At 49.0% G+C, this 25,375-nt stretch overlaps 2 protein-coding genes across 3 annotated transcripts; one reads left to right on the top strand and one right to left on the bottom strand.

Moving 5' to 3' along the window:
* Nucleotides 1–18,592, top strand: RETSAT (retinol saturase). Its single transcript, XM_028516076.2, has 11 exons — nucleotides 1–324; nucleotides 5,560–5,742; nucleotides 6,079–6,320; nucleotides 6,836–7,037; nucleotides 7,697–7,894; nucleotides 9,627–9,746; nucleotides 13,278–13,416; nucleotides 13,704–13,813; nucleotides 13,891–14,057; nucleotides 14,266–14,425; nucleotides 14,682–18,592. Exons 1-11 carry the CDS (start codon nucleotides 156–158, stop codon nucleotides 14,819–14,821), a joined length of 1,830 nt encoding a protein of 609 aa, XP_028371877.1. The 5' UTR covers nucleotides 1–155; the 3' UTR covers nucleotides 14,822–18,592.
* On the bottom strand, nucleotides 15,910–24,754 carry TGOLN2 (trans-golgi network protein 2). 2 transcript variants are annotated; one of them, XM_036028232.1, is made up of 5 exons: nucleotides 24,403–24,516; nucleotides 23,740–24,172; nucleotides 23,265–23,697; nucleotides 21,518–21,601; nucleotides 16,566–20,194 (listed from the first exon to the last, which is right to left on the bottom strand). In XM_036028232.1, exons 1-5 carry the CDS (start codon nucleotides 24,446–24,448, stop codon nucleotides 20,189–20,191), a joined length of 1,002 nt encoding a protein of 333 aa, XP_035884125.1. In that variant the 5' UTR covers nucleotides 24,449–24,516; the 3' UTR covers nucleotides 16,566–20,188. The 2 variants fall into 2 exon arrangements, with proteins under 2 accessions (XP_028371878.1, XP_035884125.1); XM_028516077.2 differs by having other exon boundaries at nucleotides 15,910–20,194; nucleotides 23,265–24,172; nucleotides 24,403–24,754.
* Nucleotides 24,755–25,375: the final 621 nt, after the last annotated feature.

The following is a 25,375-nucleotide window of genomic DNA, read 5'->3' as shown; positions in this document are numbered from 1 at the left end:
AATCTGCTCTGGAGTTCGGGCATCTGGCCAAAAATTCCGGGATTGCACAATGGGAAAAGCTGCCTCCGCCTCCTTGCAGGGCGGGTTCAACAGGGTGGAACCACCGCCACGAAGCTGGGCGCCATCAGCCTGATCCCAGTCCTTGGACAGGCGCCATGTGGCTTACACTGGTGTTGCTGGCCGTGCTGCTGCTGGCCGTCCTCCGCAAAGTTTACCTAGGGCTGTTCTCAAGCAGCTCCCCGAATCCTTTCTCCGAGGACGTCAAACGACCACCCGCGCCCCTGGTGACGGACAAGGAGTCCCGGAAGAAGGTCCTAAAACAAGGTCAGCCAAAGAAACTTTGGGGTCTGAAGCTCCGCTGCTTTGCAGTTTCTTTCTGGCCGGGCAAGCTGCTGCCTGATCCGGGCCTCAGTTTCTCAGAATGTAAAGTGCTGGGAGGGTTTGAGGCACGCGGAGGAGCCCCGCTTTAGTTCCGCCTTTGCTTGGGCAAGCTGGAGAACTGTGGACCTATGGACATGGGCACCGTCCTCTGTTTGCCAAGGTCTTGGCAAAACCAAGCAAAGTCAAGTCCAGACCCTGTCATTCATTCATTTGTTTATTTTTCATTTGTGAGAATATACTTTTAGATTTTATTTTTAGGATTTTATTTATTTATTTTTAGACAGAGGGGAAGAGAGAGAGAGAGAGAGAGAGAGAGAGGAGAAAGGAGAAAGGGAGGGAGAGAAACATTAATGTGTGTTTGCCTCTTGTGCACCCCCAAATGGGGACCCTTTCTACAACCCAGGCATGTGCCCTGACTGGGAATCGAACAGGCGAACCAAATCTCAGATCACCTCTCAGTCCACTGAGCCACACCAGCCAGTGCCATTTGTGAGAATGTAATGAACTCCCAATGCATGGCCTCAGGCTACTAGCACACAGGCCCCACCAATACCCTTAATCTTCTCTTCAGCTCCTCTGCTGAAGAATTTGCCCTTCACAATGACAGGCTCCTTTGGGAGCTTTCCCTCCCCAGAACTTTGTATAGCCCCATCGCACCACCTCAATGATGGGAGCAGCTCCAGTCTTGTTTTTGGCAGTGTTGACCCATGTCTGCTCGCTGACCAAGGTCCACAGTCTATCAAGCTTGACAGTGGGGCAGAAGCTCTGGTTCTCTTTAAGTGGTCATGCCTCTTACCAACTTTCCCAAAGTGACCTGGGTGATATTTGTTGAAGTTGATCCTGTGATGATGCAAACTACCAGCATTACCTGGGCCTCCCAGGTGCTTTCTGTACTTGCCAATGTGGCAGATGCTGCCAGTGGTCATGGCTCATGTGACCCTGAAGTTTCTGGGTCTTCCTCAGTCTGGATGGCATGTTGGTAGCTGAGATACAACAAGACCCAGGCCCTGTCATTTAATGTGACAGTGGCTATTACCCAGCTCAAGGGGTTCGCTGCTATTAAAGGATGAGATGGGGATGGATGAGTCAGGGGACTCCTATCCAAAACTCTACCTCACTACTTCTCTTGGTTGTAGAGGCTCACACTGGCAGAGTCACCTCCTACTACAGTTACAGGTTGCTGTTCCTCTCAACCCTCTAGCTTCGGGACTTCTAGAGAACATGGGCTGAAAAGGTCTCTGCAGGGCTTATCCTGCATGTTCCAGGCATGTGGAATTGTGAAAGGCAGAGGACAGGCCCAGGATGCCTTGTTTAATGGTTTGGTTCACATGCCACGACTCAGACCCACTCTGCTAAAAGAGGTTCAGTGTGGTGTGGCCTCCTTGCACCTGTCTCCCAGCACACACCTGAGCAGTGCAGTATTCTGTTCCTAAAGATCCATGACTGCATCTGGCTGTGACAAAACACTGGGCTGCTCCATCTGCTGCTTCCACAGCAGGGCAAGTGTCCAGGTCAGCCCATCCCACCGCCAGTCAGCAGACCCCCAAAGCCGTAGGGGCCTGTGCCCTGGCTGAGCGGGGCCACTCCCCAAGAAGGAGACACAGCTTAGAAGCATCTAGTGTTGTGAATGCAGAGAGGGAGCTCTCTCACCTTCACCTGCCTTACCGCCAGCCACACCACAGCTTTGGAGGAAAAAGGGAGAGCTAAAAGGCTGTTGCTCAGAAAAGAAGCTGAGGTCTCGAGAGTCTGCTTGATTGGGCTCTGACATGAGGTAATGCATGAGTGCACCTGCCTGGAGTCGGTGATCTCATCCTTGCAGATGAGTGGACAGGGAATTAGTAGATTGCTTTTTAAGACCACTGTAAAAGTTTACTTAAAAAAAAAATGCCCTGCCTGGTGTTGCTTGGTTGGGCACCACCCTGCAAACTGAAAGGTCGCAGGTTTGATTCCCTGTTGGGGCACACACCTGGGTTGTGGGTTCAGTCCCCAGTCAGGACACATGCAAGACGAAACCTATTGACGTTTCTCTCCCTGTCTTTCTCCCTCCCTTTCCCTCTCTAGAATCAATAAAAGGAAAAAAAATTAAATCTTACTAAAAAAGGAGTTCATTTCCCTGTGTCATTTCCATGTGGCTAGGAAGCCCATCCTTGCTTTGTTTTTGCAAGTCCAATAAAGCTGACTCAAATTACATTTTAAAAAATGTAGTTTTTCAATACTCCGAGGGTACTTGGCCTATGTTACCACACCTTTGGTAAAATTTCTGAAATCACATCTGCTTACAGAACATCTCTCTGTAGCAATGAGACTCTTTGAAGAGATGTGGCATGTAATTTTTTCCCCCTTATCCTTCAGAGGAAGATCCCCAATGGGAGTCTTATTCAGATAGCTCATAGATAAAACCAGCAATTCTTCCCATGTACCCGAAGCATATGTCTTTGCCTCATTAGCCGTAGCCTAGCGGAGTCCCACAGCGAAACCCTTGCTGCTCAGTCTTGCTTATCCCAGATCACTTCCACTGGGAACCCTGAGCCTCCTCAGTGAAGGTGGTGTGGCCCATCTGATGGGAACCTCGCTGCTGCCCAGGAAACTGCTGGGGTGCTATTCCCATTTCCCATCATGAGCACCACCCTAGCTGCAGGTGCTTCAGAAAGTGCACCCCCTGGATTAAAGGAAGCAGGGTTGGGGTTGCAGAGGGAGAGCGCCTATGTGGTTCATAAATGTTGAAATCCTAGGAGGCAAAGGCACAAAGAATGCCAGACAACCACACCAGAGATCATAATCCAAGGATGTCTTACATCGTCTGGCAGGCATTCCTCAGCCCCCAAGTGTTAGACGGAGGTTGGGCCCTGAATCCTGCCTCCCAGAGACAGTTCCTGCCCGACCAACCAGAAACCAAGTTTACGCCAGAACTGAAACTACCTTTTCGACAACCCTATACCCAAAACATGCATAGAAACACTGATTAAAGTGACCACAGGGACTGACCTACCTGCTTCCCTTCTGAAGTATTCCAGGAAACAGGGTCAAGTGGCCGCTTCTCGTCACTGCAGAGGCAGGCCAGGCAGCAGTTCTGGGAGTCTCCCATAGAACAGATCCTCTGTCCAGTGGAGATGCAGGCCAGTAAGCCCTGGACAAGTTGCTGCTGCTGACTGCTGCACAGGGAGTCCTTTTAGGAGAGTTTCAGCTGGAATTGCCAAATTGGTTACTGAACTCAAGGGGTTCACCACTTGGGGTGCTCTATTCAAGAAGGAGATGTGGTTGTCACAAGATATGTCTCCTTTAAACTACCTTGTGACAACCATGCCTCATTCTCTGCCCCCCCCAAATATTTTTATTAATTTATTTTTAGAGAAAGGAGAAGGGAGGGAGGGAGAAAGAGAGGGAGAAAAACATCAATGTGTGGTTGCCTCTTGCTCGATCCCTACTGGGAACCTGGCCTGTAACCCAGGCATGTGCCCTGTCTAGTGCCTGAGAATCAAACCAGGGACCTTTTGTAGGCTGCCACTCAGACCACTGAGCCACACCAGCCAGGGCACCATGTCTCATTCTTGAACAGAGCACCCCAAGCGTTGAATCCCTTGAGTTTGGTAACATGGCTAAATTAACAAGAAGTGAGAGACAAGAAGAAACCTTTCCCTTTTTTAGCTCTAGGACCTAAACTTTTTCACTAACCTTTCCACATGCACCCAGGGGTGTCGGGGAGCTGCACAGAAATCTCTTTCGACCTGTACAGGAAATTTCATTTTGCCCACTAAGTGATTTGACGGATTATGCCTGGACCCAGCTCATATGGTTGAACCCTGGTTTTGAAACTTTGGGAGAGGCTCGAGAGGGAGCCTCAGGCTCAGAAACCACTCTCCCATCAGAGTACCTTTGCTGTCAAGTTTAAAATATATTTTGGGGTTTCTCCTAAGTTTGAAAGAAAGATTTCTGCTGGTTTTTTTTTAATTGGCTCCCCTGTTTGATCTCGAAGGTCCCTCTCACTTGACAATTTTAGACTTTTGTGTGTCACGTTTTGCCTCACAGTTGGGGACAACACTGTTCTAAGTGGAAGGACTATTAGTCTGAACTTCTGAGGGCAGAGTTTTAGCTTGGACTCTGTCACTAATTTACTGCGTCACCAGTAGCAAGTCATTCCACTTACCCGGGCTGGTCTAAAAACTAGATGACTAGTTTAACTCTTTCAGACCAAATCGTGATCTGTTAATGGGACTTGAAATCAAGTTAGTGGGTTGCAACTAGCATTTTCAAATGCAGTGAAATAGAAAATAATCAGATTGTACCATACATAGTTCTGGTAAGTATTGTATTATGAGCCTTTTGTTTCAGGTATTTATATTCTACACTTCCACATGCTCTGGGTTTTGAAATGAAATATATTTGTAACAATAGGCCTTTCTAAAAAACATCTGAAAAGTTAAAAGTTTACCACATTCTCTTGCATCTTGAGAAGTTCTGAATCTCAATCTTGGGAAGTGATCTTTAAAGAACAGAGCTGGTGTTGGAAGTGCCCATATGGCACCCCTACTGCCCAGGGTGTCCTGTTCGGGTGCTGCCCCTCAGCCCTGCCTCCAGACTTCCCCAGTGCCAGGGAGTGGTGCCGTGATTTCTCAGAGTAGCAGCCTCCGAGCAGCTTGGTCCTGCCCGAGCCTCTGCATCTGGATCTTAAAGGACCACCAACATACGATCAGGCTGCCCCACTGTGCTTGCAGACCCCACGTTTTCCAAAGATAACTGTATTGTGAATGGACAGTCCTGTGAGCCAGCAGCTTGCTCCGCCACACAGTGCTCCTGTCCCCCGACTCCTTGTTTTCTTCCTTCCTTCATTCTCTGTGTCGGCACTCAGGGTTCTCAGCCTATAGTGCTGTCCGCTTTCTGCTTTTATTCCTATAATAGTTTACTGATGTCTTTGAAAGTAGGAAAAGTCCCCGTGTACATAGCAACTTCGGTTAAATCTGTTCAGTTCAAACCAAATCACTTTGTTTAATCTGTCTGGCTGGTCCTGAGCATTTCCCAGGTAAAACATTTGTGATGTTTTCATAAGGAGCTCTGTGCAGAACTGCTCTAGACTTTTCTAGCATTGTATAAGCTAGAGAAGTCTTCTTTAGTTTCCATATCTTTGCTCTTCCGCTGCCCCTGCCTAAGGAGCCCACCCTCCATCTGTCCCCTCTGTTGCAGCTTTTTCAGTCAGCCACGTGCCGGAGAAGCTGGATGTGGTGGTCATTGGCAGTGGCTTTGGGGGCCTGGCTGCAGCTGCAATTCTGGCCAAAGCTGGCAAGCGAGTTCTGGTGCTGGAACAACATACCAAGGCAGGAGGCTGTTGTCACACCTTTGGAAAGGATGGCCTTGAATTTGACACAGGTAAGGTTTATGTGGAAAAGGGTTGGGAGCACAGCTCTGTCTTTAGGAGGCTTGGAGCAGCTGTTGTGGGATGATGCAGGGCATTTCTCTTATTCTGGAGGCCCTGTATTCTCTCTGGGCACTTCTTTCCTTGTCTGGTAGCATGCCCACTGGGAGCTGAAATGGGCAGGGAACCGGTGGTTTATGCCCTAACTCCCCCCCACAGCAAGGGCGGACGCCTCCTCTGGGCGTGGATTCAGCCAGGCACGACCACATCTCTCACCTTGCTTCTCTGTCCACCTCTGCAGGGCTCAGTCCCCTCATCCTAAGGTACCTTGTTTGTCTGTCTCCCCACAGGAATCCATTACATTGGGAGGATGGAGGAAGGCAGCTTTGGCCGTTTTATTTTGGACCAGATCACTGAGGGGCAGTTGGACTGGGTTGCCTTGTCCTCTCCCTTTGACATCATGGTACTAGAAGGGCCCAGTGGCCGAAAGGAGTTCCCCATGTACAGTGGGGAGAAAGCCTACGTTCAGGGTCTCAAGGAGAAGTTTCCCCAGGAAGAAGCTGCCATTGACAAGTATATAAAGCTGGTTAAGGTAACACGGACATGCGAAGGATCCCCTTATTTATCCCTGACAAGGCTGACCTTCCTTGGTGGAATGGCTGGTGGGCGAGGCAGGAGGGGAGGAACAGTCCTGCCTGTGCTGCTCTCAGTCCCCACCTGGGCCGGCCTCTGCGCCCCTGGAGCCTGGGCTCGGCAGCTGCTGCTGTCACTCTGGCCTCTGTGGAGTGCCATGCTCTCTTCCCTGACCAGGATGGTCCGATTCATATGGTTCATATGGTCCGATTATTACCCTTTTTTACTTCGTCTGAGACCAGACTGGGGTTGTTCAAATGGAATTTGGGCAGGAAACTGAAAAGCAAAAGGCTCATCTGAGTGTAGAATGGGAAGAATTCAGAGTACAGATTCTTAAAAATCCAAATTGAGCCCGAGTTCAGGCAGAGGTGAGTGTTGCCAGGCCCTCTGCTGGTGCAGGCGATTGGAACGGTGGTTCTGTCCCGGCAGTTCTAGAAATGAGACCTGTGCCTCCCTCCTCATTTTCTTCCTCAGCTGGTAGCCAGAGGAGCCGTTCATGCTGTCTTGGTGAAGATCCTCCCATTGCCTGTGGCTCAGTTCCTCAACAAGTGTGGGCTGCTCACTCATTTCTCTCCATTCCTTCGCGCATCCACCCAGAGCCTGGCTGAGGTCCTGCGGCAGTTGCCCGCCTCCCAGGAGCTCCAGGCAGTACTCAGCTACATCTTCCCCACGTATGGTAGGTGCTGGCCTTGGGCCTTGGGCAGCTCCTGGAGGAGGAGGTGTGCCCTCCTGGCTCTTAGTCTTGCGTCCTGAATGTGCATGGCTAACTGAAATGTGGTATAAGCCCTTAGGGGTGAGGAGTCTTCCCCCCTACCTGCTTCACTCCCTGGTAAAAATTCCTGCATCCACACACCAGATGGTTTTCCTTTTCAACCAGCACTGGCCTCCTTGGTCTCGGCAACACGGCAGTTTGCAGGGAAGACAGTCCCACTGGCCCCAAGATCTGTAAGGTACCCCATATTTGCATGGAAACCGGCCCTCCAGCTGCCCCAATCCATGGGGATCATTTGAACCCTGGGACTCATGCTGTGTGTTTTCTTTTTTCTTTAAGATTTTATTTATTCACCTTTAGAGAAAGGGGAAGGGAGGGAGAAAGACAGGCAGAGAAACCCCAATGTGTGGCCACCTCTCGTGCACCCCCCCACCAGGGACATGCCCGCAACCCAGGCATGTGCCCCAACCGGGAACCAAACTGGTGACCCTCTGGTTTGCAGGCCTGTGCTCAATCCACTGAGTCATAACAGCCAGGGCATGTTTTCTGACAGGAATCACACCCCTTTCTGAGTGGTGCTGCTGCCCACATTTGCCTCATCACTTCCCTCTTTCCTTCTGTAGGCGTGACCCCCAGCCACACCACCTTTGCCATGCATGCTCTGCTGGTTGACCACTACATTAAAGGGGCCTTTTACCCTCGAGGGGGTTCTAGTGAAATCGCCTTTCACACCATCCCTGTGATTCAGCGGGCCGGCGGCGCTGTCCTGACGAGGGCCTCTGTGCAGTGTGTGTTGCTGGACTCAGCCAGGAAAGCCTGTGGTGAGAGTCCTGCATTGCGCTTCCTGGGCCCTGGGCTGGGTGGGAGAGACCTGGGCTGCAGGTAAAAAGAAGCACTGAAGGCAGAAGGTGTAGCAGAACTGACTTCCTCACAGGGGTTAAAGGCTGGAATCTGTCCCAGAGCAGGGCTCCAGGAAAGCAGCTAGTCTGAAGGGACAGAGGACGCTGGGAGGGTAAAGGATTTCATGGTTTGCAGAGAACAGTACTTAATTACGTATTCAGTAGATAAGAATAGTTATCCAGTAATCTATGATCTCATTGGGTGTAGGGACTGTGTCCTTTTAATCTTTGTCTATAGATTTTAGCACATAATAGTCACTCAGTAAATGCAGTGTTGTTGAGTGATTATGGAACGAATGCATAATCTGGGCACTCCCTAGGGCAGCGTGGAGGCCAGCAGAATACCCTGCCCTCAACCTGTAAATGGCAGAGTGGGGCCTAGAATCTTGTTGTGCTGGCTCAGGTCTTCGCTGTTATCTGCACAGAGGGTCAAAATCCCACTGTGGGAGAACTTTATGAAGGACTCTGGGAAATGGAGCAGGCCATCCATGACTTGTGGGTGCTTAAGAAGCATCAGGGAAGGGGACAGAGAGAGGCCTGAAGAAAATAGGGCTGGTATGACCGTGAATTTAGCAGAGGAACCTTTTAAGGGGGAGGTGGTGAGTCGGTGGCCCAGTGCACCAAAAAAATCAAGGGAGGAAAAGCCATTAGTGATCTCTGAGAACACATTTGTAGAAGAGAGTGGTAGAGAGAAGAGAGCCACCTCTTTCTTGCCAGTGGCGAGAAAGAGGTGGCTGTTGGCAGTGTGAGATTTTTTCTCATCTTCATGAATAAGTTCTCCTTCCAGCCAAAGGGGTCCATGAAGCTAGGTGGATCTATCAGTTCAATTAAATTCGGTTTAGAATATATGTATTTGTGTTTTTCATGTGCTAGGTAATAAAAGATGAAAATAAAAAGACAAGTCCTAATCTCTAACTCAGGAAGTTTCCAGTCTCATAGGGAAGATCACTGTGACACAGTTTAAGTGCCGTATAGAAGTACATATTTAGCACATTGAAGTATGTGCTAAAACTGCAGTTGAATGGGGATGCTAGGATGGGAGCACAGGGAGGGCCTCAGAGTGAAGGCAGAGGTGCTTGAGTCAGGTTATAAAGGGTCAGAAGAAGCTAGCCAGAGGTTGGGGGAGGTTATTCCAGGCAAGGGGAACAGAATGTGCAAAGGCACGGAGGTATGAAAGAGCTGAATATGTTAGGCACCTGAAAATACTAGGTTGAACCATTAGAAACTGCTTTTTTTTTAAATCATTGGAAACTGCTGTTTTTATAAGTACAAAATGTTGACTATCAGCAGGTTGTACTTAATACTTCAGGGAGCGGCTAGGAGTGAGGTGGACACACAGCAGGGACCACATGGTGGGAGGCTGATACAAGGAGTTGGAGTGAAGGGTGCTGGGTTTAGCTAAAGAAAAGGGAGCCCGCGCCGGGTGGGGAGAAAGCTAGGGACGGTGAGCACGGAGTGATGGGGGACACAGAGTGCTTGAGTATGTTCTGTTCATTTTACAGTTTTGCCTGGGGCATGCCCATCTGGCCCCGGGTAGGCTGGACGCTCAGGTGTGAGAAAATGAAGTGTAGTCTAGCAGAGACCTGTTTGGGACATGAGCCTTCCTCTCTCTCCTGGAGTGTATGGAACCTCAGTCAAGTTCTTGTGCCTGCAGGTGTCAGTGTGAAGAAGGGTCAAGAGCTGGTGAACATCTATTGCCCCATCGTGATCTCTGATGCAGGACTGTTCAATACCTACAAGTACTTATTGCCAGAGAATGCCCGCTGCCTGCCAGGTAAGTCTAGGCTGCCTGGCTCTCTCCCAAGTTCCCAGCGTTGCCTGGCTGATGCTTTTCCCCGGGTGGTGGCTGCCCTTTGACCGCCCTTTAGTAGAAAAGGTGAACACGCTGATCTCTGACTTGCTGCCAGCAAGGCCTCTGTGTGGGGGTTGGGAACAACTTCTTTGTGTCACATCACCCCAGAGAGCCTGTGGTCCTTACTTATCTTTGCATTCTTGGCATATTTGCTCCCTCCCCCTTGTAATCTCAACCACTCTGCCCGCTCCTCTCTTCAGTTTCCATTCTGAGTTTCCCATTTCCAGTTTTCCTAGATCTCAGATCATCTCTCTAATGGTTAATGGTGGTGGACAGAGTCTGAAAGGAACATTTCTTGGGTTTTCACTAAGTTTGTCATATGAATTCTGCCTCCTTCCCTAATTCCTCACTTATTTTGAGTGGGAAAGACTGGTCTGACATTACCAGTAAGGGAAGCTAAGGCTGCCGTGGAGGAAGAAGGCTTGGTATAATTGTTGGGTGCCTTATTTGGGAAGCAAGGGTATATTTTTCTGCCTCTTTCAGAGGCAGCTCCTTACTGGGGCTGCGGCTGCAACATACCCTTTTGGCTTCTGTTCCTTGAAACCTGGGCCTGAAATCTGGGTGCCAGGTAGAAAAAAACCTCAGTGCAGTCATCTCTTCTGAGAAGCCATGTGTGAAAAGAAGAGTCTGGCTTTGTGGAGGAGCAGGAACAGGTGGGCACAGTCACGATTGGCCCTGGGTGGGTCATTGTGTTTGACCTTCATAGCTACCTGTGAAGGAGCTGTCATCATCCTGATGTTTACGGCTGGGGAAACTGAGGCCATGCAGGGGAAAGAACTTCTCAAGGCCACCTAACCACAGGTGGCAAAGCTGAGATGAGAATGCTCTTGGCCCCCTCTCCTCTGAGAAGCTTCCAGAGACAGGGCTTCACTAAAAGGGGCAGGGGAGCCGTCAGTATGTGAGGAACCAAGTGGCTCAGCCAAAGTTAGGTGAGAGGTAACTGTTTTGAAATGGACTTTAGGATATCGTGTCACTATAAGCTACTGGAGTGACCTGCGGGAAGGAGGCTGCTGGCCTGGAGGGGCCAGTGACCCAGGAGGGTACGAGAGGGGCGTAGCTAAAGGCCTCTGGCTGGGGCTGCAGGTGGAGATGGGAGCAGCTCTATGTGGTCGAGATGGAAGGGCACAGAGGAGCAGCCCAGAGAGCAGTGGCGGGGGCTCTCCACCCCCGAAATGGGGGCAGTGGCTACTGTTTGAGGAGCTGGAGAGGTGGGCAGCAGAGTGGGTTCAGCAGAAAAGTGAGGCCCTGGGTTCCTTGTGGGGGAGAGGGTGGGTGGCGGTTGTACTTGGCTCCAAGGTATATGTTCTACTGAAAACCAGCCTTCTCATTCCCTTGCCTTACTTAGCTGGGCCTCAACCAGCATCTGCTGCCGGCGAAGGCCTCCTCCCTCAGACTGGGTGAGCTGAGTGGGCTGAGGCTGAGACTGCCGGTGCGGGGCAATGGGGTAGGGCTGGGTGGACTGATCACCAGATTTTGCCTTTGGTACATCCTCCCTCCCTCTCTCCCAGCATCTCTTATCCCTGACGCTGTTCTCTAAGAGGTCCTGGGGTCCCACCCAGGTCTGTCTTCTCTCCAGGCAGCCATGTTACCTTCCCAGCTTGCCTTTTCTCACTGTATAGTAGCTCTCATTGTGCATAGGTAGCTCAGCCCTGAAAACAGGCTAATGGTGCCAGCCCCCACCTGGCTGAAGGACCAATTGCCTTCTTGGTTGGGGGGCTGGATGCTGCCCCAGATAAATCCCAGTTTGAGAATATTTCAGGCAGTGACAGAGATGATGCTTAATTCAGAGATCCCAGTGGTGGGACTCTTTTGCTTCTAGCTGTTGGGGGTAGACGTTTTCATAGTTCTGTTCCCATGTCAGAGATGGGAACCAGGTATCTGCTGGCCTGTGGGACAGGTGGAGCCAGGTGGGGTTGTGGGTGGAGGTGGGATGGTCAGGCGGAGGGAACCTTTGTGAATGAGTGTGCCTTTCTTAAACCTCGCTGCTGAGCCTTGAGGTGGTGACTGGGGGTGGTTCGGAGAGGACATTTTTGAGTGGGGAAGCCTGGTCTTGTCACAGTAGTAAGGGAAGCGAAGGCTGGTGTGGAGAAGAAAGGGTTGGTGTAACTGTGCCTTCTTTGGGACCCTAGGTTATATTTTTCTGCCAGGTATGTGGTTCCTGGACCTCTTTCTTCTAGCTGGGGAAAGGGCAAAGGGGCCGGGTAGAGGTAGTTGCTATTCTAAGGGGCTTCAGAAGGCCTAGGGGCTTTCACTTCTGGGCCGCTGGTTCTCTCTGTGCCCACCCAACCCCACCGGAGAGGGAGTGCCAGCAGTGTGATTACCCCCGGACACTGGGACAGGGTGGTAAGGTGCTCCTGCGGCCCCAGGGTGGTCCACTGCTCCTGACCGAGGCTGCGGAAGCCCACATTCCCCTTCCCCCATCACGGGGGGGGCATCTTATGCCAATTGTCTTACTGTAATTATGCTAGTCCTCCCTTTTGCTCTTAAAAGTGGCCTGTTTTCAGTAGATTCTATGGTTACGCTACCCGGAGCACTCAGTTCTTTGCAGCCTCTATGAGGCTGTCCAGCTTATTTCAGGAAAGTCTTTTTTGGTAGACAGGCAGCAGGTCTGACTCCTTACAGCACCCCCAGGGCCTGCAGAGGGTTCAGCACATTTTGTCCTCAACAAATAGTTGCAAAATGAATTAAGCAGAGCTGCCAGTGTTACCCCTCAAGCAGGTGTTGGGGCTGGGACTGGGAATGGGGACAAAGGATAAGAATTGTAAGAGCAATTTCTGGAAAACCTGTCTGGGGTGGTTTATTGAGAGGTGGGGAAGCCCAGCTGCTTTGGTCCCAGGGGACATCAGATGGCCTCCCTCCATAGTGCTGTTCTCCCCTCTGCCCCCACTGAACCCTGAAATGCCACATGCCAGGAATGTTGTTCGCATTTGTTCCTTTGCATTGCTTACCATTTCGAAGCCTTGTATTGACTGCACTGCACATTATAAATTGTGTATATTCATTTATTAGGTGGCTTGTATCAAAGTTCATACTGGAATTCAGGCTTACAACAAACTACTGTTCAATGTGTGGTCTCTATAGCGTGGAGCCCAGTCATCACTCCTAACTTCAGACATTAGGGGAAGGTAGGCGGCAGTTAGCCTGAGCTGTACTGCAGGTGCTGTGGGCTGGCCTAGGGAGGCTGCGCACCACCAGCTTCTAAGGTGCTAGAGCAGTGGGTGGTGGTGGAAGAGTCAGTCTGGCGCTATATCCATGACGGGGAGGAGGCAGGCCCTGCCAATTAATTGTTATTTCAACAATTACAGTTGAAATAACGTGATAAAAACAGCCCAAGCACTAGGCTGGCAACTGAGGCTAGGCTGCTGGTACAGTGAGCGGCTGCAGTAGGCTGTCCGGGGCAGGTGGCCCTCTCGGGCCACAGTGCGCACGGCCCTCACCAGCTGTCTTTGGCAGGTGTGAAGCAGCAGCTGGAGATGGTACGGCCAGGCTTGGGCATGTTGTCTGTCTTCATCTGCCTACGAGGCACCAAGAAGGACTTGGGGCTGCGGTCCACCAACTACTATGTTTATTTTGACACAGACATGGACAAAGCGTAAGGCATGTGTGTGGGGGGGTGGGGAGCGAGAGTGTCAGCATGGGCCCACAGCCCATGGATGCCTGCTTTCTCCCTGGACACTGGGGAGTCAGCAGCAGGAGATGGAATGGGAGGAAGTGGGCAAGAATTTACCCCAGGAAGGGATTTTTCCACACCTAGGCCGTGCCTCAGCTCCGTCCCTGGGGGCTATGGGGCGTCCCTGGTGATGAACTGTCCTTGGGGTGGTGCTGGTGGCAGTGAGGACCAAGGCCGTGGGCTGGCAGCCACACCCCTCTCACCCTCAGGATGGAGCGCTACCTCTCCATGCCCAGGGAAAAGGCAGCAGCGCACATGCCTCTTCTCTTCATTGGTTCCCCGTCAGCTAAAGACCCGACTTGGGAGGACCGATTTCCAGGTGGGGCTTGAAGTCCCGGGGGGGAGGGTGGGGTGGGAAGGGGCCAGGCAGCAGTAACCCTGGCTTTGCACCCCAAGACCGGTCCACGATGATTGTGCTGGTGCCCACCTCCTACGAGTGGTTTAAGGAGTGGCAGGAGGAGCCAAAAGGAAAGCGGAGCAGCGACTATGAGACCCTGAAAACCGCCTTTGTTGAAGCCGCTCTGTCAGTTGTCATGAAGCTGTTCCCACAGCTGGAGGGAAAGGTAGGTAGACCATATGGTTGTGGGAACTCTTGGTGCCATTTCTCCCCTTTCTTCAGGGCGGGGAAGTGAAACCCTGAGATAACTGAGCTCCGGGGAAGGCAGGGAACCCGTGCAGGCTGTCAGCTCATTCAAGGAGAGCAGAAGAGGAAGACGTGGGGATCTGACAAGGTCTCACTCCCACCCTGTGGCTGCCTTTTTTGTCTCTTAGGTGGACAGTGTGACTGGAGGATCACCGCTGACCAATCAGTTCTATCTGGCTGCTTTCCAGGGTGCCACTTACGGCGCTGACCACGACCTGAGCCGCCTGCATCCTCATGGAATAGTCTCCATCAGGGCCCAAAGCCCCATCCCCAACCTCTACCTGACAGGTACACTGACTGCCTCATCTCGCCAAGAGCTGAGACCCAAGGCCTCCCTATCATCCACAGTCCTCCATCTGGATCTTTGGGCCCTTCTGCCCCCGCAGCATCCTACACCCACCCTGGGCTGCCTCTGCAGGCCATGGATCCTGGGCCTGATCTGAAGCTGTCTCGGGGTGGCCCAGCACTGAGGGATGAACACGAGAGCCCTTACCCTCCCCCCTACTTGGGGGGCTGCTCATGGGTCTCTGCTCTTGTCTCCTAGGCCAGGATGTCTTCACCTGTGGGTTGATGGGGGCCCTGCAAGGGGCCCTTCTGTGCAGCGGTGCCATCCTGAAGCGGAACTTGTACCTAGACCTCAAGAAGCTTGGTTCAAGGATCCAGGCACAAAAGAAGAACAATTAGTCCGGTCAGGGATGAGTCGGAGGAATTTGGCCAGTGCTGTGGCACGGCCGCTGACTTAGCTATAATGTCTTTCAGCATTCGTTTCTGCTCAGATGAAGCACTCTCATTTGTTTTTGATTTCTGAATGGAGATCCAACACACAGGGCTAGCACAGATCACAGTTCTTCAAATGAAGCTCTTCTGGCTGGGGCAGGGATGATCTTTCACACCTTTTATAACATGCTAACCCTAATAAAAGGCCCTGGGGGCCTACTGATTTGGATAGCCTTAATATCTCATTAAGCAGTGCTCAGCACCCCACACCCATCCCTCCTAACTCAGCAATCAAACTGAATATTCTCTGGTCAGGGGGCTAGAACCCTTGAAAATGCTAGACCAGCCGTCTCGAGGCTTCTCCTCATCCACTTGCAGTCTGTGTCGCAGTCTACACCGGAAAAGAAAAAGGTGCCTAGCGAGGCATTGGTCAAAGTTTCATGGGTTCAGAGGACTCCAGATCCTATTTTTGGTGGATTCCAGTGGCTCTTTCAGAGGGTGGAGACCTGTGATAGGTTCAGTGTAGTAGCGGGGGCTGGAGGTAATGACAAGATGTATTACTTAGCATGGTATGTGTTACAAGATAATATCCAATTCGTATGCAGCCAGGGCCCTAAGTTTGTTGTCCTTGTAATTAGGGTGACCCTGGGTTCTCAATGTGCCAGCACCAAGACACACCCTCATGGAGCCTCAAGCCTTATCTTCCAAAGATAGAGCAAAGGGTGATGCTAGCAGGGCAGAGGACCGGAAGGGTGACTTCACGGGGCTGAAGCAAGCTGTAAGAGCATTCCAGGCCAACAGTACAGCAGAGGCAAGTGCCAAGAAGTAACTGAATGAATAATGAAGAATGACTAAGGGCCCAGCTAGCTGCCTCCTAGACCTAGAACGGGCTGCCTGGTGCGGAGGACAAGTGGGGTTGGAAATCGGTCACCAGCACAGCAGGGAAAGCTACAGGATGTATACAAAGCCCAGAATGGCGTTTCCAGTTTATTGGACGTTAGATGAGAAGGTAAATGAAGACTACAGGGTAAAAATAAAGTGATCCATGGCTTTAGTATCTGAAGTTTATTTCAGTTCCTGTGCAATAATACAAAATTACATCAAGTAGCATTCATAGAAGCTCAGTAAAACATTAGGTACTGAAAAATACTTATCATTAGACCAAACAAGCTTTAAAAAATTACAGTTAAATTACAAAAGCTGAAAATATAAAACACTGCAAAACAGTGGCAATCTACTAATTAGGTAAACAAAAAAGCAGGGAAACAATGTCAACAATCATTTAACATGGTAGATTTCTGAATTAAAGAAATATCTATCATATCTTTATATATATATATATCTCTATCAGTGCACAGAGGCTGGCTTTGTTGGCAGCTTGAAACTATACAGCTCAGAGTCAACCCTTTCACAGAGGAATTTCTAACTTGAGATTCAGTCTTTGCTCTGGATATACATACAGTTCAATTAAACCTGAAAATCTCTTCCCAGGATCCTCAAGCAAGGCCATGCTAAACAATCCCCTAGCAAGAGTTTTCAGAAAACAGCTAGCAGAGCTACCAGGTCTGGTATATAACACTCCTCCCTGTCCAAACAGTTCAGCATGTGCAAAGACTCAGCATGTGCAAAGCGTGCGTCCTTCCACACACATGCGGCATTGTGTACCAACTCACCCTGTACAAACAAGAGACAGGCTTCCTTTTATGTTTTCTCTGATTTAATCAACATGAATTGGAGAACAAAATGAGAATCACCATCACGGTAATTTTAAAGGTTTATAATTCTACTACCAAATATTTCATTGCAAGCCATGATGGGAAAAGAAATGTGAAAGTGTATAAAAAACTAATTGGTCTTTCCAACTTGTCTTAGCCTTCTGATGTGACAGGTATTCTGCTCCCAGAGAGTCCAGGAATGGAGTCTGCACAATTCTACGCAGTAATCCTGAAGAGGAACAAGTTCCTCCAGTCCCAACCATGACTGGAGCTTGGATTAGATTCCTCCTGACAGAAACCACCCTTCAACCAAAAGCTGGGGGCAGGAAGGGAAGCCTAAAAACTGTCTAGAGAGGGGTCCCTCTCTTGGACTCCCGTACGCACCCCCCACTCCACAGGCTTAAAGAGATACCTCAGCCAGCTCACCCTCATCCACACACAATCTCTAGAAAAACATGCTTCAAAAAACAAAAACTACCCAGAAAACAAGTTTTCCTTTGGCGTGAGAGATTTCCTTCAGTGCAATTTCTAAATGAAACTTAAATTCTATTGTACTCTTTCACCATAAGAAATACTTCTCAGAGGCTCAAAAAGTGGAGTGTGCGGATTCCACAGCAAAACCAACCCTCTCGGTTCCTGAAACAACCTTCCTTTCTGCTCTTCTCTCTGAGCAAAGTCCATCAGTCAGGGACACCAACCAATAACCAGAAAGAGCCGGGTGAGACCTCAGTTAAGTCACATCCTGAGGTCCCGAGCAGAGAAAACATTTCCTTTGCGAGGAGAAGAAACTGAACTGAAGTACCTGAGAGACGTCACCATACTAGGCCAAAGTGCAGACGGTGCCCGGGACACTTGGGTAGCTTGGTTTTCTTGGGGAGACTGGAGACATCAAATACTGACTGCCTGTTTTGCTAAAGTTTCAAAATTTGTGACTGACATAATATTAAGAGCTGTTACAGGAGAATAAGAGCCAATCCCAAGGTTGGGGAAGTTAGGGAGGTGCATGGGAAAAGCTGAGCTGGGCCCCAAGGAAAAAGTCTGGGGAGGTAAGAGGAAAAAAAGAGAAGGGAGGGCAACCTAACCACAGAATAACTGTGGGAAACCAGGGAATGCAAGAACAAAAAGCATGCAGGCCTGGACAGGATGCAGAGAAAGACGGGCAAACGAGTGCCCATGTGCAGAGTCCTGAATCCTGCAGAGACTATAACCTCGGGTCTCTAAGCCATGAGGGACACAAACAGAAGCTTCAGATCCAGGCAAGTATTTCAGAAAGATCAATCTGACCTCTTTATGTTCATAAGAAAAGATGGACAGGAGAACCAATTAAGGTAGCTCCTGAAAAAAAAAATCCAGGAAAGAGGTGAAATGGGTATGGGACAAGGAAGCAGGGAAAATGGAAAGATTGTAGCTGGAATTTTTTTTTAAATGGATAAGATTTTTGTGAAGTGATAAAAATGGTAAAAGTTTGTAGTTTGGAGCTGAGAGGACAAAAGAATCGGGCAGTTGAGGGAGGCAGTTGAATGGGTAGAAGGAATTCCGTTTCAGTGACGACAGGACAACCGTGCTGGAATATCCAGCACATGACAGGACTGGTTCCTCTGGGAACTAGGCCGAGGACAAAGATTCTGTAGCCACTCAGAGGATGGAGAATGAATGAATTTCTGAGGAGACAAAGGAATACAGAGAACTGCCTTTGAGGGCCTTTCTCCCATCAGCACAGGGTGAGGCCAAGGAGCTCGTGACATCAGGGCAGTATGTCAGAGCAACCACAAGAGGGTAATTTCTGTTTGGATGGTCAATAGTGTCCAATTCTGTCAAGGTCAAGACTAAGTTTTGACAATATGTCTCTGGATCTGAACCTAGAGAAAACCAGTAGAAAGGCAGGGACCAAAGTGAGTTTGTAAAAATTATGAAGAGAATAAATGGCAAAGTAAGGGAAGCACTACTTCCTGGAGAAGTCGAACAGCAGACTGAATAAGATGGATGGTTGCAGGGGGTGGGGCACAGGGTGTCTGTGCGTGCATGAAGGTCGGAGGAAAAGTGCTAGAGAGGCAGGAACAGAAAACACTGGCGAGGAGGAGGAAAGGCAGGGACGGACAGAAAAGGGAATAAAATAACCACGGTCTTAAGGAGTGCTAGGGGAGCCTGCTAGAAGATTCCTCTGACTGCAAGAAAGGTTTCCAACATAAGACTGGTGCCTAAGTAGAGCACTCACTCATCCTCGATCTCCACCTGCACTGCGTGAAAAGCTCAACTCACAGCCAGGAACTGTTTTAAGCGAGGTGGAAGCTAACGTGACAAACACGATGGTCCCGCCTGTAGACTGACTTCTTTGGCAGCACAGAATTCCCCTCACTTCCCACACTCTGTTTCCTGAGGTTGTTTTCAGTTTTTCCTCTGCAGTAACAACTTTTTCTCAGCTCTCTGTAATAGGGTAGCACAGCTAGAAGAGATTTACATAAGACTCTGAACAGCTTGATCCAAGACACTACCCTCAGTGAGCCTGGGGGAACTCTAAATTTCTTAAATTTTCATAACTCCCCCCATGAGACAGAAGAATTTTTTTAACTACCCTTACATTCTGTAGCAGTTGGGAAGACCATTAATTAGATTAAGGTAAAAGAAAGAGTACAGTTAGTTCCTAAATATGTCTATTTTCTTTTAGGCAAGACAGACAAAATAGTGTTTGTGGGGAACCTATTTCATAAAAGACCTCTGAAAACAATGCAGACCAAAACCCAAACCAAAACCCTTCTACATGTGCTCTTGTACAAAGCATGAACGTACCCTATTCTAAAAGTTTCCTGCTATGATTGTAAGAAGGGTGTTTCAATAATCGTAAGTCTATTTTAAAAAATCTGCGACGAGAACAGTGGCTATACAGCTTTAGCTTTACTCCCAGAACTTGGGGAAATTCAGTTTTATGTTCAGTACAACCAAATGGAAGCTGATTCACTTTGTCCTAAGTCATATGACAATATCATAAACATGTGAAGAACTTAAACTAGACAGGTTGAACTTGCAGGTAGCAGGCAGTAAAGCGCTTTTTTAAAGCTGTTTTGGTTTGCTGCTGAAGCCTTTGAAAAAAATTGTGTTCAATGTAGCCCTTTGCCCGAGAGCATTCACATTATTTATCTTTCAGGGCACATCCCCCCTCCAAGTAAGAGGCCCAGGTAGAAAAGTACCTCAGCCTCCCGAGTTTTCCCTTAGGCCTGCAAACATAAATAGTGGCCAGTGCAATGCTATTTTCAAGGGGTAACTTTACTGCAGAGCCAAGGCCCCAGGGAGGACTGTCGGCAGTACTAGCCTGCCTGGGGCTGGGATCTCCCTTTGGTCAAAACTGGGTTCCCACCCGCTCACTCACACTCCCACTCAGGGGGGCAAAGGTGGAAGGCGCCAGCACAGATAATGGGAGCACAGGAGGACAAGGTCACCAAAGTGCAGGTGCAAAACCCAAAGCAATGCCCCACCCCAAACCCCTGCCTCTGCCAGCCCGGATTGCCACCAAACTCTCGGGGGTGTCCCTTAGTTCACAGTACTTTGCACCTGCATTTCTCTTCATTTCTCTTGATTTAGGAACAAATCAGCAGGGAGGACGAGGTTCTCGAAAACAGAAAAATCACATCTGAAATGAAAATAACACAATGCACTGATAACCTTCTTCTTCCAGAGGAATATACCTTACTGCCATGATTTTTTAGGGGGAAAAAGATCTTAAAGGAGTTGAAGCTCAAAAAAACCCCCAGAATTAAGACACACTGACCCTCCACCATAAAAACAGGCATTGATAAAATAAAAACACCTAAAATTATTTTACAAGTAGGTTTGATAAAAATATATACTAAATATACATAAATAAAACATACACTGGAAAATAAACATTTGGTGGAGGAAATTTGAGAATCTTGGCTGCTGCTTTGTACCATTCTATATTGTTTTGAATTGTTTATGTGCCTTTTTTAAAATCAGAAAAAAATTATAAATCAAGGGGGGGTGACAATCCTTAAAGGCAACTATCTGGAAAGGTACTTGGCCAGCACTACACGGTAAAGGTGACCTACTGGGCCAGTCAGCAAACATGTTCTGAGCCAAGTAGCTTATTCTACAGCTGGTACAAGCTGTATGTGTGAACTGTGTTCCCTGTAGGAAGTCTGGGAACAACTTGCAACTTGCAAGTTGGGCCACCAACAACTCTTTACCAATGCCCTTGTTGTTGCTACAGAGAAGGGGAACGGAAAGGTGCCTGCCAGCAGTGAGGCAGTGGGAGTACACTGCGCTTTGACAGCTGCCTTTGAGGAGAACCTTCCTCGGCTCCCACTGCTGAAGGGTAGAAGGAGGTCTTTGCTTTCTGGCAGGGGCATGGGTTGGCTGCACTCAGGAAATCTAGTCAACAGTGCTTAGCAGGGCTGGTCTGGGAAGCTGGAGGCCTATGTTTCTGGATTCCTTTATTTTCAGGGAGTGTAGTCTAGTGCTTTGCTCCCTAATGTGTGGTACCAGCAGCATTTATGCCATCTGGGAACCTCCTGGAAATGCAGGAGCACGGGCTCTACCCCATAGCTAGTGCATCAGGCTGCTTTCTATCACAATGCCTAAGAAAATTTGTGAAGTGCTGACATAGGACAAAAAATACAGGATGGGAGCCCAGGGAGTTGCCATCAGGCCTTGATTTTGCCACATATTTAAGGTGAGAATTTAAGGGGAAAAAAATGATTTCTGGACCTGAGTTTCCTCCTCTGTCAAAGGAGGGAGCTGTTGTGAAGTAATTAAAGGTCTTTTAGCTCTAACCCTATAGACACACACATTTGATGTCTTTACTTTGTGGTCTGAAAAGGGCAGGGGCAAGGGTACCAGCACCCCCAGAACCACTTGCTGTTTCTGTGCCAAATGCAAGCCCACTGCTGGGCCCAGCTGCAGAGCCTTCCCATGGATCTGGGTCTCCCTTCCTTACCTTCTGATCCAAACGCTGATAGTCACTGGCCTTTGGCCGCCGAGTAAGTTTGGATTTTTTTCCTTCCAGGACAAAAGCAATAATCTGGGGAAAGAAAAAAAAAAAGAGTATCATTAACAAGTGATTCTATAATGACATATTTCAGTCTCTGAAATCAGAGGTACTCACCTGGTAGTGTATTTGTTAATAACCCTGACAGTAAAAAGAGCAGTACACCCATGAAGAAGCCTGTTTAAATTATAACAATTTTAAGGAGGACAGGGCTTAGTTCTATTAGAATCTGCTTTAGTATACTGCTAAATAGAAAAGAACAGAGGGAGGAAGGCTGTTCTGTGCTCTAGCTTGTGGGAATCTGTTGATTTACTCAAGAGTATTCAATCAAAGGTCTGCCACCTCTTCCTTGGAGAGCACCAAGATAAGACATTTCTTTCCTTTTGCAAAAATCATAAGCAGCCCTGACTGGCACGGCTTAGTTGGCAGAGTGTGATTCCACAAAGTAAAAGGTTGCTAGTTCGATTCCCGGTCAGGGCACATGCCTGGGTTGAGGGTCTGGTGTCCTACTGGGGCATGTGTGAGAGGCAACCCACCAATGTTTTTCTCTGATGTTTCTCTCCACCTCTTTCTCCCACCCTTCTCCTCTAAAAATGAAATCTTTTTAAAAAATCATAAGCAATTATTTTTCTTTTCTGCTAATGCACACTTTCAGCCTACACTTTGCCTCATCTTAACCATACCACTCTCATTGTATGCCTAAGGTCACTCTCCATGACGCTGGATGTAGAACAAGGAGTGCACCATTTTAACTAAATGTCTTCCCTCATTCCTTATAGCCATAGGCCTTATGGCTGTCATGAATTGAGCTCTCCAGTTTTGACCAGGCTACAGAAACTATGTACTTAATTCTTAAGAGCTTAATAAAGAATGCAATCATTTTGTCACTGGAGTGATTGCTAAGTGACACAGATATTAGTGCACACCAAACCCTGCTAAACAAGTAAAAGATGAGCCCTGGCTGGTGTGGCTCAGTGGACTGACTGAGCACTGGCCTGTGAACCAAAGGTTTGCTGGTTTGATTCCCAGCCAGGGCACAGGCCTGGGTTGCAGGCCAGGTCCCCAGGAAGGGGTGTGCAAGAGGCAACCACAAATTGGTAATTCTCTCCCTCTTTTTCTTCCTTCATCTTTAAAAATAAATCAATAAATCAATAAAATACTTAAAAAATAAGAAGTAAAAGATGCATATATCCATGCACTTTCTGGTCTTTCTTTTAATCAGAAATTCAAATGACTGTAGAAGATAACCCCTGGGCTCTCTGCTGTGGAAGTCAAAAATAGTGTAACTTCCTTCTGCCACTGCAGGTGGAAGACTGAAAACTCAGAAATGGTGCACTGTTTTGAGAGTGGAAACAGGAAAATAAATGCTCTAACTAGTTACAAATTGTCAGTTACTCAGGCCCTCTGAGGCTGTGAAGGATCTAAGTTCAAGATTATAGGAGGAGACCCCAATTCAGGTCAGATTGGTAGTAATGTCCTCACTTAGAACCTAATGCAGCAGCAGAGGGCATTCAGAGGAAACAGACATGAAAATAATTTATAAAACAAGAGTAGAGCCTAGCAGGATCTGAAAACAAAACTGAAATGTCTTGAAATCCCCAGTGCTCACAGGCAGATAAATGATGAATACTAGCGCATACTCCAAGCTTTCAGGGGAGAGGATATCCCATTCCTCTTAAGGTAACTGTTGACTTACCTTCCGCTTGTTGTGATAGGCAATATAGAGGACAGCAACAAGAATGGCTGCTGTCACCAAATAAGCAAAGAAGTGGCTGCTCTCTGCACTGGCACTTCCAAGATTGTCCTTATAAAGGTCATCCTTCTTCCTATTTGTGGAATCCAAAAGTGTCCCTTCGTGGTTCTCTCCAGAGGCAGGGCCAATTTCTTTCTCTTCTTTGGGTGGAGAACCTCCTCCATGCTCAGAACTATCTTTTGTGGGCTGGTGCTCCTGATCCGACTTGTCAGAAGTGTCTTTCCTGTCCTGCTGCTCCTGATCTGATTTGTCAGAAGGGTCCTTCGTGGGCTTGTGCTCTGTCTCTGACTTCTCAGAAGTGTCTTCCCCAGGCTGGTGGTGCTCCTGATCTGACTTGTCAGAAGGGTCCTTCGTGGGCTTGTGCTCCTGATCCGACTTGTCAGAAGGGTCCTTCGTGGGCTTGTGCTCTGTCTCTGATTTGTCAGAAGTGTCTTCCCCGGGCTGGTGGTGCTCCTGTTCCGACTTGTGAGAAGGGTCCTTCGTGGGTTTGTGCTCCTGATCCGACTTGTGAGAAGGGTCCTTCGTGGGCTTGTGCTCCTGATCCGACTTGTGAGAAGGGTCCTTCGTGGGCTTGTGCTCCTGATCCGACTTGTCAGAAGTATTTTGCTTGGGCTGGTGCTCTTTCTCTGACTTGTCAGAACTGTCCTTGGTGGACAGGTGTGGTGTGGTCATCTCAACATTGTCGTTTTCCTTAGGCAGCTGTGCGGGAGCGGGAGAGGAAGAGGGTTTCTCCTTCTTAGACGGATAACTCGGGTAGGGCTGGCTGGGGACACTTTCTGCAGTCTTTCCCTTCTCCCGATTGAGAAGCAGTTTTTCATCGGTTGATGGACGAGAAATGGGCAGAGCGGCTCCTGAAAAAGAGAAACCACTTGGCCCTGAAGCAAAGCAGGCCGGGAAAAAGGAATCCTCAGAGCTAGAAGGGACTGGGGCAACTGGCAAACGTTGGTGGTGAAGGTGAAGGCGATGGGAAGGATGGGTCGGGCAGAGAAGAAGCAACCACAGATGGAGACCAGGCATGATGAGGGTGATGTGTCTCGGGCGAGAGTGGGACTTCTTTTTGGGGGGGCGGTGGGTATCTTACCTGCCGCTGTGACGCTCAGTAGGACCAACACAACCAGGAACCGCATCCTGCAGCCTAAGCTTCCCTTCTCTGCTTGCTCTCGCGAGATCGCGCAAGGATTCGGTACTCACGGCCCCGCCCCTTCCTGCGCCTGTCTCACGCAGCACCTCCCGGATGAGGGAAGGGGTTATGGGAGAGGTGGGGTTGGTGTGTAGTTCCACTGTTTTTTTCCCAGGTGTGGCAGAAGTTCTCAGTGCGGGCGTCTTACGGTCTCTTATGGAGGGTCCATTCACCCGTTTCTGATTTCCTTGCTTAGTAGCACCCGCAACAGACCGCCAATCCCAGTTTCCTTCTTTCCCACCGTGCTTCCGGTCCCCCGGCCAGTGGACGGTCCCACGGGAGTGACGTCGCAGGATGCCGGTGCCTCTTCGCCCCATCCTCTGCCAGCGTTTCTCGCGGTTATTTCTGCCGCAGCACACACATATGCTGTGTTCCGCTCTCTCCCACGGAACAGACTCTATTTGGTCACCTTTGTAGCGGGAGCCTTCGCATCGCGGCTCCCCTCCCAACTCCAGCAAACTGCCCTTGAAGTTGCCAAAGGTCTTTCCGAAAGAGCACGTCCTTTTTGGGGTCATAAAAGTAATTAATGTTCACTGTAGAAAAATTAGCGAACATGTACAACAAAATCCTTGCCACACTCTTCTGGGATAGTCAGTTTTAATGTTTTAGTGTGTTTTCTGCCTTGCAAACATTTAACATTTTTGATTAGGTAATACATTCTTTTTTGTTGTTTTTTTTAATTTTTTTTTTTTAATTTAACTTTAGAGGGGGAAGAGAGGGAGAAAGAGAGGGAGAGAAACGTCAATGTGTGGTTGCCTCTTGCCTGCCCCACACTGGGGGCCTGGCCTGCAACCTAGGCATGTTCCCAGACTGGGAATCTAACCAGTGACTCTGGTTTGTGGCTGGCACTCAATCCACTGGGCTACACCAGCCG

This window comes from Phyllostomus discolor, chromosome 6 (genome assembly GCF_004126475.2).
Source record: "Phyllostomus discolor isolate MPI-MPIP mPhyDis1 chromosome 6, mPhyDis1.pri.v3, whole genome shotgun sequence".
Taxonomy (NCBI): Eukaryota; Metazoa; Chordata; class Mammalia; order Chiroptera; family Phyllostomidae; genus Phyllostomus; species Phyllostomus discolor.
This window is presented reverse-complemented; position numbering and strand designations above follow the sequence as displayed.